The 19567-nt window shown below is 37.0% G+C and overlaps 2 protein-coding genes across 4 annotated transcripts; both read right to left on the bottom strand.

The window, feature by feature from the left end:
* Window positions 1-3294: 3294 nt before the first annotated feature.
* Window positions 3295-5766, bottom strand: LOC114308727 (uncharacterized). The gene is made up of 3 exons (XM_082921254.1): window positions 4842-5766; window positions 4033-4429; window positions 3295-3937 (listed from the first exon to the last, which is right to left on the bottom strand). Exons 1-3 carry the CDS (start codon window positions 5764-5766, stop codon window positions 3295-3297), a joined length of 1965 nt encoding a protein of 654 aa, XP_082777380.1.
* Window positions 5767-12420: 6654 nt separating this feature from the next.
* Window positions 12421-19365, bottom strand: LOC114307833 (uncharacterized). Of its 3 annotated transcripts, none has more exons than XM_028253272.2 (6): window positions 18887-19356; window positions 18501-18801; window positions 17077-18392; window positions 13966-14385; window positions 12966-13195; window positions 12421-12791 (listed from the first exon to the last, which is right to left on the bottom strand). In XM_028253272.2, exons 2-6 carry the CDS (start codon window positions 18656-18658, stop codon window positions 12534-12536), a joined length of 2382 nt encoding a protein of 793 aa, XP_028109073.2. In that variant the 5' UTR covers window positions 18659-18801; window positions 18887-19356; the 3' UTR covers window positions 12421-12533. The 3 variants fall into 3 exon arrangements, with proteins under 3 accessions (XP_028109073.2, XP_082755602.1, XP_028109082.2); XM_082899476.1 differs by having other exon boundaries at window positions 17077-18383; window positions 18887-19334; XM_028253281.2 differs by having other exon boundaries at window positions 17077-18383; window positions 18501-19365.
* Between the last annotated feature and the right edge of the window lie 202 nt (window positions 19366-19567).

Below are 19567 nucleotides of genomic sequence, written 5' to 3'. Positions count from 1 at the left end.
TAATTTGGTGGCAGGATTCGAGAGCATTTTTAAGGTGAAAGATGAAGAATGCAAGAAACTTATAGCTGAGAATGCCGAGTTACGACGGAGCCTTGCAGCCCTTGAGGAACAAGTTGCTGAGCAAGCAGTGCATAGTGTGACGCAACATTTCACCAGTGTGAATGCCACGGACCCTAATGTTGACGGATATGTTGTTCGTAATGGGGTTGGTGTTGGTAATGTACAGGACCACTGCCCCACTGTTGAAGGTGGTATCATGGTGGACGCCTCTCCCGTCGCATATGTTCCTATAGTTGACAACAACGAAATGCACGATCCCATCCTACCAGATGACAGTGACGTTGTTGTTGTGAGTCCGTTGTTGACGGAAGGTGGCAGTGCTGTGGGTGGTATGAACTCCTTTGTACGTAACATCAAAGGTAAAGTGAGGAAGAATCTGAAGTTATCGGGGTTTGAGTACCCAGAGTTGAGGCGTAAGGGACGGGTGATGAACAACGAAGTGAACGTTTCAAAGACCGGGGTGGTTGGATGTAGTGTCGATGTGGTGAAAAGCCAAAGTGTGATTGATGTGGACGGGGTTGGTGACGGGAAGAAAATTTTCACAGGTTTTGGAATCACGAATCGTAACACAGTGTGGAAGATGATGACTGAGACAGAAAAAGATGTGATAAGCAATGCGTATGATACATACAGTGATAGGTCAGTACTGTGTGTGTTTGTGGGTTTAATTTTTAAGGAGTGCACTACTAATTGCAGTGGTAGTTTTTTGTACTGTAGTACACAATGTTAGTGTTGTTTATGTGATTGTAATGTTATATGTTGACACGTGTGTAGGGCTGTAATGTGGGTCGGTCGAATTGATGGCAATGCAGTATATTTTTCGGACGTTAGATCACTGGTGAGGCAATTAGGTGTGCGGGGGAATGTAAGTGTTACCAATTCCGTTATGGGTCATACTAGTTTACCGAAATAACTCTTTTGTGAATGTGTGTGACTGTGTGAATATTGGTTTTATTTGGATTCTGGCACTATTTGTTGCAGGTTATTGACGCCTTCGCAGAGGTGCTGTCTGATGAGCAGGAAAGGTTGAATGCGGGAAAAGATTTTCCAGAGAACTCCTATTTCTTCAGCAGCATATGCTGGGTAAGTGTTTTTCAGGTATCCATTGTGTGTCATTGTTTGTGGGTGGTGTTGACTGATCTTGTTTTTTTGGTTTGTCGTGTGTTTTTGATGTATGCAGGACGTGATGAAAGGTGACAATGTGGAGGCAAAATTCAAGTATGTGACGAGCAATTTACATGCTGGTAGGGATGCACGTTACATCCATTTCCCGGTTTGCCACCTTGGTCATTGGACGTTAGTGGTTTATGATACTGAGGACGGAAGCTGGAAGCACTACAATTCGATGCGGAGCAGGACGGGTACAGGCGGTGTGCACTATGCGGAGGCTGTAAAATTGGTGTGTTGATTTGAATAATGATAGAGTTAACGAGTGTTGGACTAATTTACGTGTATTGGAGGTACATGTTATACATTCTCATTGGGTTTGTTTTTATGGCGCAGAAAAAAATTGTAACGGACATTCAGCGGCAAGCGATGGCTGCAAATGGATTGGAGCAGCTGGTTGGTACGCAGGACTTTGATATGATGGTTGAATCAGTTTCGGAATGCCCCCAGCAGCATGCGGAAACGTAATTGCGACGTGTTTTTATTTATTTATTCTTTTTAACAAAAGGTTGTTCCTGTAGAAGATTTCTGATGTGTTTTGTTGACTGACCGTTTCTAATGTGTGTTTTGTTGCAGCATGGACTGTGCAATTATTGTTTGCGCAGTAATAAGGCAGTATGTGAATCATGTTGATGTGGGGCGGTCGTTGGAAGGAGGCAACTGTAGCGTGTTACGTGCGGACATGGTGAAAAGATTCATTAGAGATCCTATACGTGGGGTGATGAGCAACATGGGCCGAATGGTTGGGTGAATGAAGTTCAATTACCGTTACGTTACTACGTACTAGAACTACTTTATATTTTGCTGCGTAGATTACAATTTGGAAAAAGTTTTTTGGTTGGCAGTTGCAGTACATACTATTTATATTTTGTGTGTTGGTTTTTTTGTTTTTGCATTGGTTTGTGGTATATAATGTGGGTTTTGTCGTGGATATTTTTGGTTACGTTGAAATTAAATTATGCCTAGATTATAAACAAATAAGAACTATTATGTTACTTCGTTCCGCAACTGTGTTGAATTATAGTGATCAATACGCTCGTTTGAAATACTGATTTACTGTAGTTGCATCGATATGGAAATCTAACTTACTGGTTGTTGTTCTGTTCGTCTTGCTGGCGGTGTTTAAAGTGGATATTTTTGTGTGTTGGTTTTTTGGTTTTCGCATTGGTTTGTGGTATATAATGTGGGTTTTGTCGTGGATATTTTTGGTTACGTTGAAATTAAATTATGCCTAGATTATAAACAAATAAAAACTATTACGTTACTCCGTTTCGCAACTGTGTTGAATTATAGTGATCAATAGGCCCGTTTGAAATACTGATTTACTGTAGTTGCATCGATATGGAAATCTAACTTACTGGTTGCTGTTCTGTTCGTCTTGCTGGCGGTGTTTAAAGTGCATCGTTTCGGGTAGGATGCGACCGTTAGTTGGAGTTGGGAATTTAGGTGTGTGGTGATGGTGTGAGTTGCAAGTTTTGGTTCATGTTTGCATCGTAAATGTGTGTTTGTGGCGTGATGTTCGCACTGTTAAGCTTGTATGAATTAATGACGGAGGAAGTAATATGTTGTTGATGTGCAAAGGCTGGTGTGATATTCACCACATGACGTCCACACGCTTGGGTTGGTTACCCTGCATGTTGTCATACCAAACACGAATGCAGATTATTTGCATGTTCTGTTGTAGTTGTAAAAATACTGCAGTTCAGGATGCACGTAAAGACACGTGAAAAAATGTTGTGGAAGGTATAAGCTGACATATTGGTTCAATACGCGGATGTAAAAGTTTGTGACGGAACTACGTTATCTGCTGTGGAGATAACACGTATGAAATTAAATGAAGGAAACCTATTATTAATAACTGAGTGTGCCAATGATAGTAAATTGGTTATGACATTGTCGTGTGGCGTCGCACACAATTATTGAAATCGAAAAACAATTGATACAAAAAAATTGCATCGAGGAAAAAACTGGAACAGTAATAAGAAAGTATTGTATCGAATATGGCGAGGAAAAAACTTGAGTAGTAGTAATAGTTTAGTGCTGGTGTGGCCGCGTGGAAGGATGTGGTTAAATGGGTTCGTTGCATGTCTTCCTGTTATGATTCCCCATGCGCCCACATCTGCCGCATCTTATTTGCTGAACATGTTCCCCCTTTGACAGTATCCTCTTCTTCTTTGGTCTACCGGGTGGACGTTTCACGGCAGGGGGCTTTATGATGTAATCATTTGGGTTGAAAGGCGGTTGCTCGACAGTGGGAATTGGGAAAATGCTTGATGCGTAAGTGGCCCGAAACTCGGACACGTGGAAGTATGGTTCGACCAAAGTGTTCAAATCCCGCCCACTCTTACGGACGGCAACCATCGTATGTGCGCAAGGGAACCCATTGAGTTGCCACTTGAAACATGAGCAAGTTCGTCGCCCGATGTGAACAGTGACCGATGGGAAAGAGTGCACCTCGTACACATCAGCGTTTGATTGGCTCACTTTCCATGATCTACCTTCGTTGAATGCTTTTTCTAAACGATCTTCCATTTTGGGACATATGGTGCCGGTCCACAGTTGGGAAGCGTCTCTACGTTTCGCCATTTGTCGCATCAATTTGGTCCGTATGCTGTCAACCATTCTTGTGATTGGGAGGTTACGGGCCTCACGGACCCATGAGTTGAATGATTCTGCAGCATTTGAGCACATTTCGCCATAACGTCGCCCCCTGCAGAATGAGTAGAACATGTAGGTAAATAATTATGAACATTATGAGGAAATGTGTTGTGCATGTGGTTTTTATGAGTAACATGTGGGACGGACCTGAAAAATGCATTTGCCCAATGTTGTGGATGTGCATTTGCTAGGAATTCAGATGCAACAGACCTGCCCGATTTTTGGAATTGTTCTACTCTGTGGTTAAAAGCGGTAACAGTTGGTGCGTATGCGCAATGTCGTAATTTGCTAACCAAACCTGCCCGATGCAAACTGTTTGTGTAACGCAACCTGTCCCTTAAGTTCCTCTGCAAATGTTGTAGACAGAATGCATGTTCTGCATTCGGAAATACGGTGGGCATTGCCTCAAGCAAACCAAGGTTCCGATCCGATACGAATGTTAGAGGTCTGTCACCATGAACCACCTGCGCGAGATGATGAAGAAACCAAGACCAGTTTGAGGTGTTTTCGGAATCCACCACCGCATATGATAGCGGGAACAAACCTGCAGATTTGGAAAATTTTTGTAGAACTAAGTATGTACTGCATGCAAAGGTTGTGACAGAAACATAGCGCCTGGGGTTAATGACCACGTTAAAATGTAGTTTACAGGTGGTGTGGTTGGTTGTCATGTGAATGGGGTATTGTGATTGTGTAAATTGAAGGAACTAACCTTGGTTGCCGTCTTTTGCAGTGGCCGCAAGTAGAAAACCTTTGAAGCGGCCTTTGAGGAACGTCTAGGAAAAGCAAAGGGCGGCAATGGTGGAACCCGTCGATGCATGCTTTGAATGAAATGAAATAGCGTCTGAACTGTTGGGTGTGATCATCGTATTCGATGTTAATGTAGGTCCCGGGGTTGTGTTCCAATACTGCGTTGCTATGCCAACGTAACTGGTCAAACGAAATGGAATGTGCACCGAACAATTCTCCCCTCGCTTTTTCAACACCGAGCCAGGCCACCCGGTAACTTATATCGAGCCCGTAATCTTGTTTCAAGTCCAATATCACTTCGGTCGGACGGGTTAAAGGTCTATCACGCACACGTTCAGATACAATGTCGGCCACAAGATCAGACCCAACAAGTGGGTGTGTGGACGTACGCACAGCCACGCCACAAATGTGTTCACTGTTCCATTTTCGTAAGTAGAAAAATCCGTTTGCCTCCAATTTCCGTCCGTGCACAGACCACGTGCAAGACTTCGATTCGTTCATAGCACATATAGCCGTTACCCGAACGGAGTCGTTCTTCAGAAATTTGATCTGGAACCCACATTCAACGGCGTATTTCCGTAGTACATTGCGAAATTCAAAAGCCCCATCTTCGAAATGTTGTCCAATGTGGGTAAAACCTTTTGTCCATGGAGCGGAAAGGAAGACTTTCTCCTTGTGGGGACAAAATGATTGCAGCAGGTCGGTTTCATCATCCATTCCGAAATCATTAAGTAGTGCATCCCCCGTTGTGCCTTGATCTTGGATTATCATTGGGTCAATGGCAGGAATGTTATCATCCCGACGAGGATGCTGTTCAATGACCACGTCAATTAACTGCAACTGGAACGAGCGCGCAAGGCAAACCATATTCTTCAGGTCGACATCATTCTGTAAGGAGAAGTTGTTATAGCCGGGAATCTTATAGAACAACTGGAAATTTCCCGGCAGGAGTCCGGAAAACTTCGAACAAACATAATCAACAATCTCAGCAAATGTGTTTGACGATTGCAGATTATATGCGACATTCATGGATCGGTAAGAACAAAGAAGCATCAAAAGGGCGTCCATCTGCATAACGGCACAGGTATCAGTAAGAAATAACACACGACTAAGTATGTGAGAAAGACCCATAACTCGAAGATGAAAAAAATTACGACAGAATTGTAACTACAATGGGAATTGTGCATCGTTGTCAATGTGTGGTTGCAAGTGCGTATCGAACGGGAATACATGGAATTGGCTATTGTGTTGGTGAAGTCTAATGTTTATCTGTAAACATTAACGTGCCAGTGTGTTCCACAACATCTACGAAGTTGTGCATAGGTGAGGGGGGGATTACTGAAGTGTGGGTATGGTGAGTGAGGGATCCGTAACGGAAAATGAAGAGATAACCTGTATGATATGACAGTGTGAACGTAAGCGGCTAAATTTCTAAGGCGCAGAGACGATCATGAACCCAGAATGTAAACCCTAATTATAATACCTCTTAAATGAATTTTGACCCGCTGTCAGGTTCCACAATTGCTGGGATTGCGCATACCAATATGGAAAAACAGAACATCCCATATATTAGCTGAGGCCATATCCGTCCAGGCCAGACAAAAAAATTTAAAAAAGGACTTATGGGTAAGGAATCCCACCTAATATGGAGTTTTCAATCAAAGAAAAAATCAGCAGGACCAACTGGAACACAATTCACCCATAAAGGACTTTCCGATAAATTTTCCTTTTTTTTATTATATAAAAAAATTAAGTTTCACTAACAATCACTTTTAATAGAAAAATAATGTTTATTTCTATTTGATTTTAACAAAAGTCATTTCTTAACTATTGAAGTCAAAAAATTTTATTTTTTTATTTTAATTTGTTTAATTAACAATTGAGATAAAAAATAAAAAAAATAGAATCCACCATTTTTGACAAGTGTTTAAAAAGTTATTTATTTTCTTGACATTTTTTGCTTTTATTAAAAAAAATATTTGTATTAAAAAAAGTTATTGTTCAAGTCCTTGTAATTTAGAAGGATATAATTTTTTTTTATAAAATCTAAAATAAAAAATGACAAAAAAATTAATTTTTTTTAATAGTGATTAATAATTTGAACACGTGTATTTAATAACATATTATGTTTAGACCAATAATATTATGATACATCATTATGATATATGTCAATATTGATCTTATTCTAATTGTAGTATCATAATTTAAAGGGAGACTTATTTATAAGTCCTTTTTCAGACACTTATGGTAGGTTAAGTCCTGTGTAATTTCTTATAGAGTCTCAAATCCTATTTAGATAGAAATGTATTCCACAAGATCCTATATAAACGTAACATGACGTGACACTTACATAAACGTAATGTAACATGACACCTATATAAACGTAACGTAACGTGACACCTACATAAACGTAACGTAACGTGTCACGTTACGTTTCGCAAACTTAATGAGTTTTTATTTTTTTTAAAATTGAATGTAAAAATATTGCTGGTTTATGTTGGTGTCACGTTACGTTTCATATAAATATGATCTATGGTAACATTCAATTTCCTATATAGGAAATTGAATGTTGTCATAGATCATAGGTGTCACGTTACGTTTATGTAGGTGTCACGTTACGTTACGTTTATGTAGATATAGGAAATTGAATGATACCATAGATCATATGTGTCACGTTACGTTTATGTAGGTGTCACGTTACGTTACGTTTATGTAGATATGATCTATGGTAGCATGCAAAGAAATTGCATGTTACCATAGATCATAGGTGTCACGTTACGTTTATGTAGGTGTCACGTTACGTTACGTTACGTTTATATAGATATGATCTATGGTAACATTCAATTTCCTATATATAGTTTTACTATTATTTATTATATTAACAACTAATATTGAGGGTAAATGTGTCAACAAACTTCTCACAGGACTTATGGGAACATAAGTTTTTTAGTAGGATCATATGTAGCATAAGTCTCCCTAATAGGACTTATAAATAATTTTTCCTAGTTTGAAATTATATTTTTTAATTTAATAAAGGATGCATAAATTAATTAATGAATATTGATCTTATTCCAATTATGTTAACATAATTTAAGGAAGAATCTAAATTTAAAATTTTATTTTAAAAATATAGAATTAATTTATATACCAATCATATTGTGCCACATATTAACCAAAATTGAACAAAAAAAAAAAAAGAAAAGAAAAATAATTACAATTTTCAACCTTAGATAATAAAGGTATTATAATTTTACTAGGATATAAATACACTGTCGAGAATGTAAGTATAAAGTATCTAGAGTAATGTTAAAAATTCTAAAAGTTTTATTAAATTTTTTATCAAATATCTTATATAAATATGGGACCCACATCATAAATTTTTTATCAAATATTTTATATAGGCATGGAATCCACACTTTATAAATCTCCCACTTATATAAAATATTTGATAAAATTTTTAAGGGGGTCTAAGTATTTTTCAGTATCTAATGGTAATAGGGCATGAAAGCAAAAGCCTGTCAATTGGTGGGTCCATTCTATATGTTAGAATTTACCATAATATATCATCACCTACCACCTCCACTCAACTCACCTACCACACACACTCACCTACTCCCCAATCCTCTCCTATATAATTAGTACCTCACCATCTGTAATTTACACAATAATTTTTCAATACATCAATAATAATACATCAGTTATTTTAACATGGTATCAGAGCCAGGTTAAGAACCTAATATTTTCGTTCCACCGGCGGGCGGCAATCTCGTCTTGGCTGCCCGCCGGACAAACCCACAGCAGCCAATTAAGCCGCCATCACCATTACCCCTTCCCACCACCAAAATACAGAAGGCAACCAAAGTAACAAACAAGGCAAACAACAATCATACCAGCAGAAAAAAGACTGAACTTCTCAAACCATCACTACTGAAGATCATAGCTTCTTGTTTTCTCCGAGTTAGAGAATCTCTTCACTTCCCAATGTTCTGCTGGTAATCAAGAAACCAACTGCGAATTGCACAGTAAATTGATAACCAAAGATCATTTCACCTTTCTTGATCTCAAACGCTGCATCGTGGCTGTGCACCACCATATCTACCTTGGCCTTACCGTACTGGAACGGTACCGGCGGTTCAATCCCCTCAGCACCCCTGTGCCCAGATCCGCCTACCACGTCGGCGCCGTCGGCTTAGGATCCGACGGTCGGATCTTCGTCAGCGTCAACCTTGAGTTCCCTGATCTTCGTCAGCGCTCCTTCGTCTTCTCTCTCCGCCTTCCCGTCGCCGACTCGATGCTGTCGACCCCACAGAGTTTGGGCTTCTTGTCAAGAATGCCAACCAGAAGCTCAGAAACACATACACATAACAGAGAAGGAGAGAGAGAGAGAGAGGCTCGCTTCAATCTTCATTCCTGATCACAACTGGCTGAACAACAATGGGTGCTGGTGGACGAATGCCTGTCCCAGCAACCAAACATGAACAGCAGATTCCCACCCACAGGGCCCCTCACTCAAAGCCACCATTCACTCTCGGTGAAATCAAGAAAGCCATCCCACCCCACTGCTTTGAACGTTCTCTCTCTCGGGCATTGTCTCTCTCTCCCTCTTCTTTTTAATTAAGTGCTTCACACACCACCCCCCACATGGGTTGGTTTCACTTTTCCTCATCACTATATTCCCACACTCTTCTACTTTCTTTTCTTTCTTTTTTTTATATATCACCCACGAGCCTGCACCACCCACACCCCCACTCTCTTTTTTATTTCAACATATACAACCCATTTTTTTTATTTTTATCATCCTCCTGATCATGTTCCCCCCTTTCTCTCTCTCATTTTTTCACTTTCCAATTCCCCGAAGAATTCATGTTGTTCCCACTTTTCTTTATTTTATATATCTATATATATATCTATTTTTATATTTAAAAAAATAAAAATAAAAAATAAAATAAAATAAAAAAAATAACATGAAAAACACACACACAAAAAAAACCATCTTTTATTCCTCTCAGGGATCCACCCCGATCACCATTTTACACACAAAAAAAAAAAAAAAAAAAAAAAAAAAAAAAACACACACACACAAACCACAACAAAACACCCACACCCACAGCGGGATTTTTTCTTCTCTACTCTACTGCAGGTCTCTTCTTCTTGCCTCCGTCCTGGCCGGCCCTTGACGGTGTTGCCTCAGTGCTTCCTTGTCCACCGAGCACGTTCACTCCCCCATACTCCTCCACTGCAGCATATGGCGGCCCTCCAAAACGGAACATCACGGTGGCCTTCCGTTTCAGCTCCTTATTTTCCGCCTTCAGCATGCTTATCTCTGTTCGCGCATCCTTATACATGCGCTGGAGCAGAGCCAGCTGGGAGTTTAAATGCTGCACCTCATTTGTTCTACTCTGCAGCCGGTTCGACAAATTAGTGACCGCCGTCATGCTTTCCACACATGCCTTCAAAGTATACTGATTGGCCTCCACATCCGACAGCACTGCCATTCTTTGCTCCACCGACCGCATCGGAAAGTTCAACGGAGTATACTCCGGGGCGCTTGGTTGAGTTTCCAGTGCCACCGCACCAGTTCTCTCTCTCGTTGACTCGTTGAGGTCGGGAAAGAGGGTGAGCAGCCCGCGGGAAGACGATGAAGTCATTTTTTCTGGGCAACAGAGTGTTATAGAGAGTGTTACAGAGTATCTTCTCAACAAAACCTCTCTTTCTCAGCAAAACGAAGAATTTTTCAGAGGTTTCTCTCAGTTTTTCAGTCTCAGTTTCTGCCTCCTCCGCTTCGGTTTATAAAGACCATGACACAGAGGCAGCCACGCGCATCGCGCGCCTTTTGACGCCGACAAACGGGCACGCCAACCAAGGCACTCACGTGCCTCGCCATGATGACTCCGGCACGCCTTTTGATAAATTGGGCACGCCTTTTGATGGCACGCCTTTTGACAAAATTGGGCACACCTTTTGAGGGTGCAACTTTTTCAACGGTCCGACATGACCCCATAAACTGTCCCGACATTGATTCCGGTTAGCATCTTCAACGGTCCGACATGACCCCATAAACTGTCCCGACATTGATTCCGGTTAGCATCTTCACCGGTCCGACATGACCCTATAAACTGTCCCGACATTTGATTCCGGTTAGCCTACAGTGTCCTCTACAACGTTATGACACACCCATACAGTGTCCTCTACACCGTTATGACACCATCATCCAGTGTCCTCTACACCGTTATGGCACACCCATCCAGTGTCCTGTACCACGTTATGGCACCACCTTTCAGAGTCTTCACCAACGGTCTGACACGACCATACAGTGTCCCCTATCTTTTTTTTTATTATTTTTATGTATTTTCTTGTTTTGTAAACTCTCTCCAAACTCAAGTTGGTTAGTTCCTATCCTCCTTGAGTTTGCGGGGGGCTGTTAGAATTTACCATAATATATCATCACCTACCACCTCCACTCAACTCACCTACCACACACACTCACCTACTCCCCAATCCTCTCCTATATAATTAGTACCTCACCATCTGTAATTTACACAATAATTTTTCAATACATCAATAATAATACATCAGTTATTTTAACACTATAGTTGGGGGCATCATAATATTCGTCACAATACACTTAATGAAGCCGACACACTGAGCTTTCCCAAGTGTTGTCTGTTCACATTAGCCAAAGCAATTTGCATATTTACGCGTTCAATTCTCAATGAAGCAAAAACTGAAAGCAACTTCGAACCTTTCTTTTGACTTATTCATTATTGATCTAGAACACTTCTTTCTTGATTTAAAAATGTTTTTCTATCCATATGTTAGATCTCACTCACATCTAGTCATGGTTTAACCTGCTAAAGAAAATCCAAAACACTTTTTGCTCGGATTGTACTATGATTCAATAGGCAAATTAGGTAACCAAAGTCAGTGGTGGCGAGGGGGTTACTCGTATGTGGTGTGGTTTGGTGAAGAGCATGTGTTCGAGACAATATTTTTAACTATATTGATCTTGAATCACTGATTTTGTTTTGAAAAAATATTTATAGATGTCTGTGTGTTGTCTGACTCTCAATTGATATGGATTTCTATGATCACACTCAAAAAAAAAAAGGGAAAAATCTAATAGATCCAACCTATAGCCAATAGATATGGACTTTTATGTATCTTTCTAATAAAATAAGGAGATACATAACCATTTTATCTCTAATTTTTCAAACAAAATAATCATATTTCTCTTATTATTGAATAGACACATAATTATATGAGCAAGTCACAGCTGACACATAGCTTATCTTAAAGGCGATTGCCATGTGCTAATAGCTCCATCCAAAAAGTACACAGTTTTTCTATGAATACAAAAACCAATTTTTACAACGTTAGTTAGTAGAGTATATTTTCGAAAGAGTAAGGTTTTGTTTGGCATTTGCTAAAATAGCATATATTATTTTAGCATATTATCTTATTTGAGTCATAATCATCTTATTTAGGCTACATTACCCTTTTACCACATCATTTCAAACCTAATTCATATTTCATATTTTTTGTAAACAGTAAAAAAATATACTAATCTAACGCTTCCCAAACAACCCCTAAAACTAAGTTCACAGAGTATTTTTATAGAATGGGACAAATGTGAGACAAACTATGGGTCACGTTTACATTTATATTTCATTTTGTGAAAATCTTCTTTTGCTCATTGCATAGTTGTTTTTGAAAAAGTTTATCCATTCATATATATTTGGTGTCCAATTTCTATGTTCGTAAACTTATTTGTAAAATACACAACCATGACAAAAAAAATCCTAAGTATTTCTCATTTTTATATATGACAATATGCTCTAGGTGTGAAATGGGCATGATGACACAGCGCATGAGCTAGGGTAGGTTGGGGTTATAGAATATTAACAAGGAAAGAGTAAAAAGGAGGGTTCTACGCGTATCTTTCTGTTTACAAAACTGATCTTAGTTAGCTTATTGCGACACCAGAGTAGTTGGTCTGTTGATATTCTAGACATGTTTAGTACTCTAGAAACTAATTTCATATCCACTTGTGAGAAGAAGTAAAGAACTTGATCTTCGGAATCGCCTTCTTGACACTTTTGGAACCTCTTTAGTATGCATTTCCCACTCCTCAACAACTCTTTCAACTTCTTCTCCTTCTGCATCCATTCCAACAAGAAAAATTAAAACATTAAGTCAGGTCAAAGATCATCTATCTTTAAATTTCTCTCTTCTTTTATTTTGATAAACATCAATCATTCAGTCATATGAAAAATTTAAAGCACGTGAATTTTCAAACAAAGGAATGTCATACGATTGAATTGATAGCTAACCTTTTGAAGATTGGCTCGGATCTCCCTCAAAAGATCTGAGTCTGTAGGGTCTTCAAACTCGACATGAGGGCCTCTTTGACATTTTACAATGGGGATAGAACAATCCTTATCAGCACGAACAAAGCGCCAAAAAATTCGAATGGACTCTTCCAAGATCTCTACAAGCATATCACTTGTAATGGAGTACTCTCTCACTTTAATTGCCTTCTTTCTATCCTTTGTACTGTCCTCTGCATTAACACAATTAAGCTTTAAGAACTCTATTTTTGTTAACTGAATTAATTTATCTTAAAACTCCTTTGCCATCAACTTAAGAAATGAATACTTGTTACATAATCAATGTTTAAAACCCCACGTAGCTAAATTAGGACTATAATGAGTTGACAATGAAACCACCAAATTGCATGTCACTAAATATCCTACAAAAATTAATTAAATTATCACTTTTAAGAATTTGATACCAAGGGATGGCCAAGTGCATAAAGCACATTTTTTGTTGAACATATTTAAATTCGAGTCTCATCGCTACTAGGCTAGCTCCTTTAAGACTTTCACCTAAAAGTCTCAACTTTTCACCCATTTAATCTTTTTCAAATAAAACCCCAACAATTAAAAAAAAAAAAATTTCCTTGTCCAAAAGTTCACACCAAAAAATAAAATAAAAATCTTTATTAACTAAAGGCTTAATCAAACATGTTTTATTTTCAAAGGCAAAACAAAATAAAAATCATTTTGACCATAATCCCAATAATTCAATAATAAAGGTTGAATGATGCATTTCTTGTTCAAAGTCCAAGTAAGAAAAATAAACCTCTTTAGCTAAAAATCCAATAAAATAAAAAATTTCATTGTCCAAAACCCTCCCAATAGTAAACGTTATAAATATTGTGATCATAATAACACATGCAACCAAAAAAAAAAAAAAAAATGATTGAAATTTATTTTTTTTAAATTTAAAACTTAAATAAAATAAAATAAAATAAAATCCAAAGTTATGTACCTCTAATAACAGGAACTTGAAGAAGATTACGCAGAACACATCTACTCTTAACATAATTCTGAACTCTTGGGGCTTGAAAAGGTTCATCCTCTATAAACCTTTGAAGAAGAACTTGAAACTGTTGAAATTCACCAGCAACTTCGTTATATTGCCGAACACAACGAGGGTCATTTTCCCAGAGTTCCAAGGCCTTGCCATATTGCCAGTGTAGGATTTCCCAGGAAAGGCACATCTGCCCAACATACACCACTTCTAACTCACTCTGCAATTCTCTTATGAATTTCATCATTGGGTCGCTTCCAATTTTCTTGCTTCGTTTGCCTAGATTTAGATTTTGGGGAAGAAGGGATGCAATTGATGGAACTGAAGAAGATTTCTGGGTTGAAATTGACTGAAGCGGGTCCTTTAGCTGCAGAAAACCTATCGATAATTTTTACACAAAATTTGTTATTTTTAAGAATTATGTGTCCATAGAGACGATTATTTAAAAAATTTAATAAATCTATATTTGTTGTTTGTTTCTTAATACTTCAATTATTTTGTATGATTTTTGAGCTATGTAATTATGATTTTAATGTTTAATTATTAAATTATCAATTTAAGATATTTTATAGGTTGATATAATTTATATAAATTAAAAAACCTACTTCTATGACTTTTGTAATAGAAAAAAATAACATAATGACATTTACATATTAAATTACGTGTAATAATAATTAAATAAAAGTATTGAATAAAGATGTAACATGTGACTCGTGCATTAATCACACGGAAAAGCCATTTTGAATACACCGACTTTCTCTAGATTGTGTACCACAATTAAGAAAAGTATGTTCAAATCAGTGAGCCAAAAAAAGATTTCGTGGACCACTTCATAAAATTTTTGATGACTTTTAGGACAATAAGAAAACTATATACAGAAGTTTGGTGGAGCTATTCCTTATTAAAATAATGTTTCAATGTAAAGGTGGAGAAATATGAAATTAAAAGTTGGATGGCATTAGTTTTATGAATATGACCTTTAACTTATAAGAATGTTTCACTAAAGAATATAGAAATTAGGTTAACTCTATGTCCAAATTGTTGCTTGACTCGAATAACATAAACAACCTGACAAGTAAAAAACAGTGTGCATATCAGATGATACCCGTCACCTATTCTGTTAGTGCATCGCGTTAATAAAACTCGATACAACCCAAAGGACATGGTACTCACTCGGTCAAGAAGCCAAACCCCTCCTATGACATTATATATATATATATATATATATATATTATTAAATGAAAGTTTCAGTTGGTGTAGTGAAATTTTACTTTACTCGTGTCATGTGACAGTATTTTTTATTTAAAAAAATAATAGTTACACAAAAAGATGACTAAGAATTAAATCCATAACTATGACTTCAAAGCAGAAGAACTCATACTACTTATACTAAGTATACATTATAATATTAATTTTATTTTTATTTTATTTTATTCTTACTTATTTAAATTGAGTACGTACCTACTAATATATATATATATATATATACATGTCAAGAGGAAAAAGTGTATCATCCTTTTATCACTGAGCCAAAACTGTTTTGATCATCATTCTAATGCTTGTGAGCTGAACAGGTTCATGTTTTTTGTGTTAGTGCTGAGAGGCCAACTAACCAGATTGAGTGGGTCCTTTCCTTTCGCTAACTTGTTAATTATGAAAGGTAGGTTGTATAATTCATGTCAGCTGATTAATTGGTTCAGACCACAGGTAACATTTGTTGATAATAATGGAAATGCCACGCTTATTTACATCATGAGCATAACAAACACTAAAATAAGATAAAAAATTATGTTATGATTATTATGAAGGGATCCAAATTAAACAATGGAATAATCTGAGTGGCAAGTGGAACCACAAAGGGTCTTAAAAAGTGTAAATCCAATCTTATCCTATAAACAGCAATAGCCCATATTCAATATGTGTGGAACAGGCAGTGACGGAGTCAGAAAATTAAATCAGGAGGGATACTTATTAATTATAATTTTATTTATTTTTTCATAATCAACGATAAGAAAATAATAATAATTTTTGAATTAATGGTAAGTATAAAAAATTAAATAAATTGTTACAAAAGTATTTCATATAAAATTTTACAATTAATTTCGAGTAAAATCGAAATGAAAGTATTGCGTGTAATTAGTGTATCATGGACAATGTAAAAAAGTCATATATTTAAGTCGTAAAATAAATTATATAATGATAAGATAAATCAAATTTTTACAAAATTTGAGTAAAAATTTCATATAATAGTGATATCATGCTATTATTGACATATGATATCACCAACTAATAGTAAAACAATATAAGGGTGAACTCCACATGCAAATATAATTAACACTCTAATAATTTTTACATATATATAATGAGATTAATTATATTTACATATTAATAATGATAGATATTACCTTTATATTGAGATTTTTTTACAAAATTTTCATACATAAAAATATAATTCGTTGTAGTCATTTCATTTTCAATAAAATAATCACAATTGTTTTCATAAATTTAAAAATACACTTGATATTTTATTCTAAATATTATTTTTATTTAAAATTTTATTTATATACATAAAAAAAAAATGAAAAATCTAAAGAGCACGTGACCCTCTAGTCTCCATGTGACTCCGCCAAATGTTCAATATGTGTGAGACAAGAGTACTGCATCTATTCTATCAAGATTAACGAATAAAATAGTTCATATAATTGAAAGAGTGCATATTTTTCACAACTCTCCGATCCAATATGTATTACAAATTAATTGTGTGACGAAAGTAACAAGGTAAAATACCTTGGACTCGTAACTAGAACTTTTCTTATTAATATATGTTGCTTTTTTATCAAAATAATAATAATAATAATTCTATGTACTCAAATTTTTACTCTATATAACATGTAGTCCAAATTCATATGGTCATTCAATTTTTTTTTTCCAAATTCATAATAAATGTGAACCTATTAAAAAAAAAAAAAAAAAAAAAACTGAATATGTAATTTTTTTTCTGGGTAAAATTATGTTATGCGTACCTAGAATTACTGAGAAAAAATGGTAGGGAATATGTGAAGGACTGACCTATTGCATACATCTTCTGGTAATTCAAGATGTCGAATTTCCTCATCCTCTCTCTGTAGCTCTTGTAGAATTTGTGAAGCTCTCCCATTCGGTCTGCATGCTGGAACTTCTCGTCAATCTTCCATGGCTTCAAATCTTCCATTATCTTCGGAGACTCCGATTCTTCTAGGATTGTGGGCAGCCCTGTAGCCCTCACCTTTTTTAGCTCCATCTTCAACTGTTCAATCAATTCTTGATGTTCCCATAATGTTTCCAACTTGTTTGATTCCTCCGAATCCCATTCCGATGCATTCTTTGAATTGGGTTTTTCAGAATCATCTGCAGGGTCTGCTGGTTTATCATCCTGGCCTCCAACTTCTTCATGCTTGGAATTTTCTACCCCTCCAAGAAAATCTTTCCCAGATAGAAAATCTGAATTCAACTTTCCTACCTTTCGGAAATGAACCTCTAATTTCTCAAGCTCTTCAATTGTATACACATCTTCTTCAAAGTTATCCTCTTTGTGTTCCCCGCTCGAATCATCCAAATGATGATCTTCTACCTTCTCTCCATCGATGTCCATTGAATTGTCAATCATAAATTCTCCTCCAAAATCTCCGTCTGATAGAAACCCATCACTGTAGGAATCGATTAAACGATTCATAATCAAACGCAGAGGACTCGAACTGATTGACTCCGAGTCAGAGTCCATCGCGAATGAATCCATTTCAGAGTGAAGGATTTCATCAGAAACATCTTGTCCCTTCTCTTCCATAAATGCCATTGCCTCAATTTTCTCCGATACATCACCCGTACCCAAATCACTAGCCAAGTCCTCTGATAGTTCTTGATGAATAGTTTTTGTTTCAGAATTAATCTGCATAAAATCTTTATCTGCCAAAAAGCCATCATCGACACTATCTTTATCATCAAAAGGACAACAATCCATATCAGTATTTAATTCTTCGGCATTAAAGCTCACCACCTCTGGTTCTTCAATGGAGTCACTAGAACACTTGACAGGCATGAACTCATACTTAGCGATGCTCGTATCTGGGGCTGCTTCAAAGCTGATAGAACCCCCATTTTCTTTCCTGTTCCGATTGAATTCTTCAAAAGTTGGAAACTTGAATTTGAAAGAGAACTCGGGTGTCTGTTTTTGGCCAAGCCCATCAGAAAATTCATTGTCTTCTTGTTTGGATTCGACCCCTGTGTGTATCCACGGTTGCAACTCTGTTTTTGGCTCAATAGGAATCGAATCTTTAAGACTGTTTTCTGCAGAAGAAACCTCCGATTGTTTTGAATTGTCCTCCGAAGACCTGTCATTTCTTTTGAATCTGTAACAAACAAAATAATCAGAAACAACATAAGATTTTAAAACAAGTAAGATTTTTTTAATTGCCATAAAAATAGAAAAAGAAAATTGAAGACGAGTTTTGAAATACCTGAAAAGGTATCTCTTGAAGAAATCGAACAGAGGGAAAAAGTAGGTGGAGACAGAGAAGCAAAAAATGCCGACAAAGAGAACAAAATTTTGGTACAAGAACTGTGTGTCAGAACCCATATCCACTGATCGAAATGGGAACACCACACAATTAAGCATTCACTCACCCATCAATTTATTTAACCTGTCTGTGAATTCAATTCGAAGCAAAAAAACAGGGGAAACAGAGAGAGAGAGAGAGAGAGCAGTTCAGAGAACTCATAGCCCTTTTGAAATTTTTCAGAGAAGAATGGACTTGGTACCTGAAACCCAAAACGAAAACGAAAATCAAATAAAAAATGAAAGAGTAGCACAGAGATTTGACTGGGAAAGAGGTGGAAATCTGACCTAATTTGGAGGGGTTAAGGGGAGAGGGAAGAGGGGGGTTGAGATTTGGAAGCAAGATTTAAGGGGGGGAGATAGTTACAGACCAGCGACTAAGGGGGTTTGAGCTAATCTTATGGTTGCTTAGAGGCTTGGAATTCTGAGGTCAGTTATGTCTATGACTATGTCTATGTCTATTGAGAGAGAGAGAGAGAGAGAGAGAGAGAGAGAGGGGGGGGGAGGGGGGGTTAGAAGATCTATCAGTTGAACGGTCTGTTCTTGCTGTTTATTATTTTCTGTTGATCACTGTTTGAGAGAGAGAGAGAGAGAGAGAATGAGAATGAGGTTAAATTGAAGATTTACGCCTGTCTCGTTGGGAGATGGGAGATGAATATATTGAAAGTTTACGTCAGATTGATATAATTGGTAATAAGATTTTGGGAGGCAGAGGCTTGTTTTGGGGGGAAACAGTGTGAAATGAAATGGGTCGAGCCGACCTATTTAGTTTTGGAGAACAGGATGACAGTGGGTATTAGGGGTGAAAGTGGGTTGATTGCCGTTACGGAATTTTTAATTTGTTATTTGTCTATTAGATTGGTACGTTAAAAAAAATCAATTAAGATTCATCCGTTAATTTGGCAGATATAGATTAAACGAATTGATGGAAAAATATAAATCGATTTAACAGTTTAAAATTTTATAAAA

Source organism: Camellia sinensis, chromosome 1, assembly GCF_055761805.1.
Source record: "Camellia sinensis isolate YWXY chromosome 1, ASM5576180v1, whole genome shotgun sequence".
Taxonomy (NCBI): domain Eukaryota; kingdom Viridiplantae; phylum Streptophyta; class Magnoliopsida; order Ericales; family Theaceae; genus Camellia; species Camellia sinensis.
This window is presented reverse-complemented; position numbering and strand designations above follow the sequence as displayed.

Bases quoted from the DNA above. Each gene is read 5' to 3' on its own strand.
- LOC114308727 (XM_082921254.1), bottom strand. From the start codon at position 5,766: ATGGGTCTTTCTCACATACTTAGTCGTGTGTTATTTCTTACTGATACC. The intron at 4,430-4,841 runs GTGCACATTCCA...CCAAATCTGCAG, and splicing joins AGCGAGGGGAGAATTGTTCG to GTTTGTTCCCGCTATCATAT. The intron at 3,938-4,032 runs GTCCGTCCCACA...CTCATTCTGCAG, and splicing joins TGGGCAAATGCATTTTTCAG to GGGGCGACGTTATGGCGAAA.
- LOC114307833 (XM_028253272.2), bottom strand. From the start codon at position 18,658: ATGCTTAATTGTGTGGTGTTCCCATTTCGATCAGTGGATATGGGTTCT. The intron at 18,393-18,500 runs GTATTTCAAAAC...TGTTTGTTACAG, and splicing joins TTCAAGAGATACCTTTTCAG to ATTCAAAAGAAATGACAGGT. The intron at 14,386-17,076 runs GTCAGTCCTTCA...AATTATCGATAG, and splicing joins CCAGAAGATGTATGCAATAG to GTTTTCTGCAGCTAAAGGAC.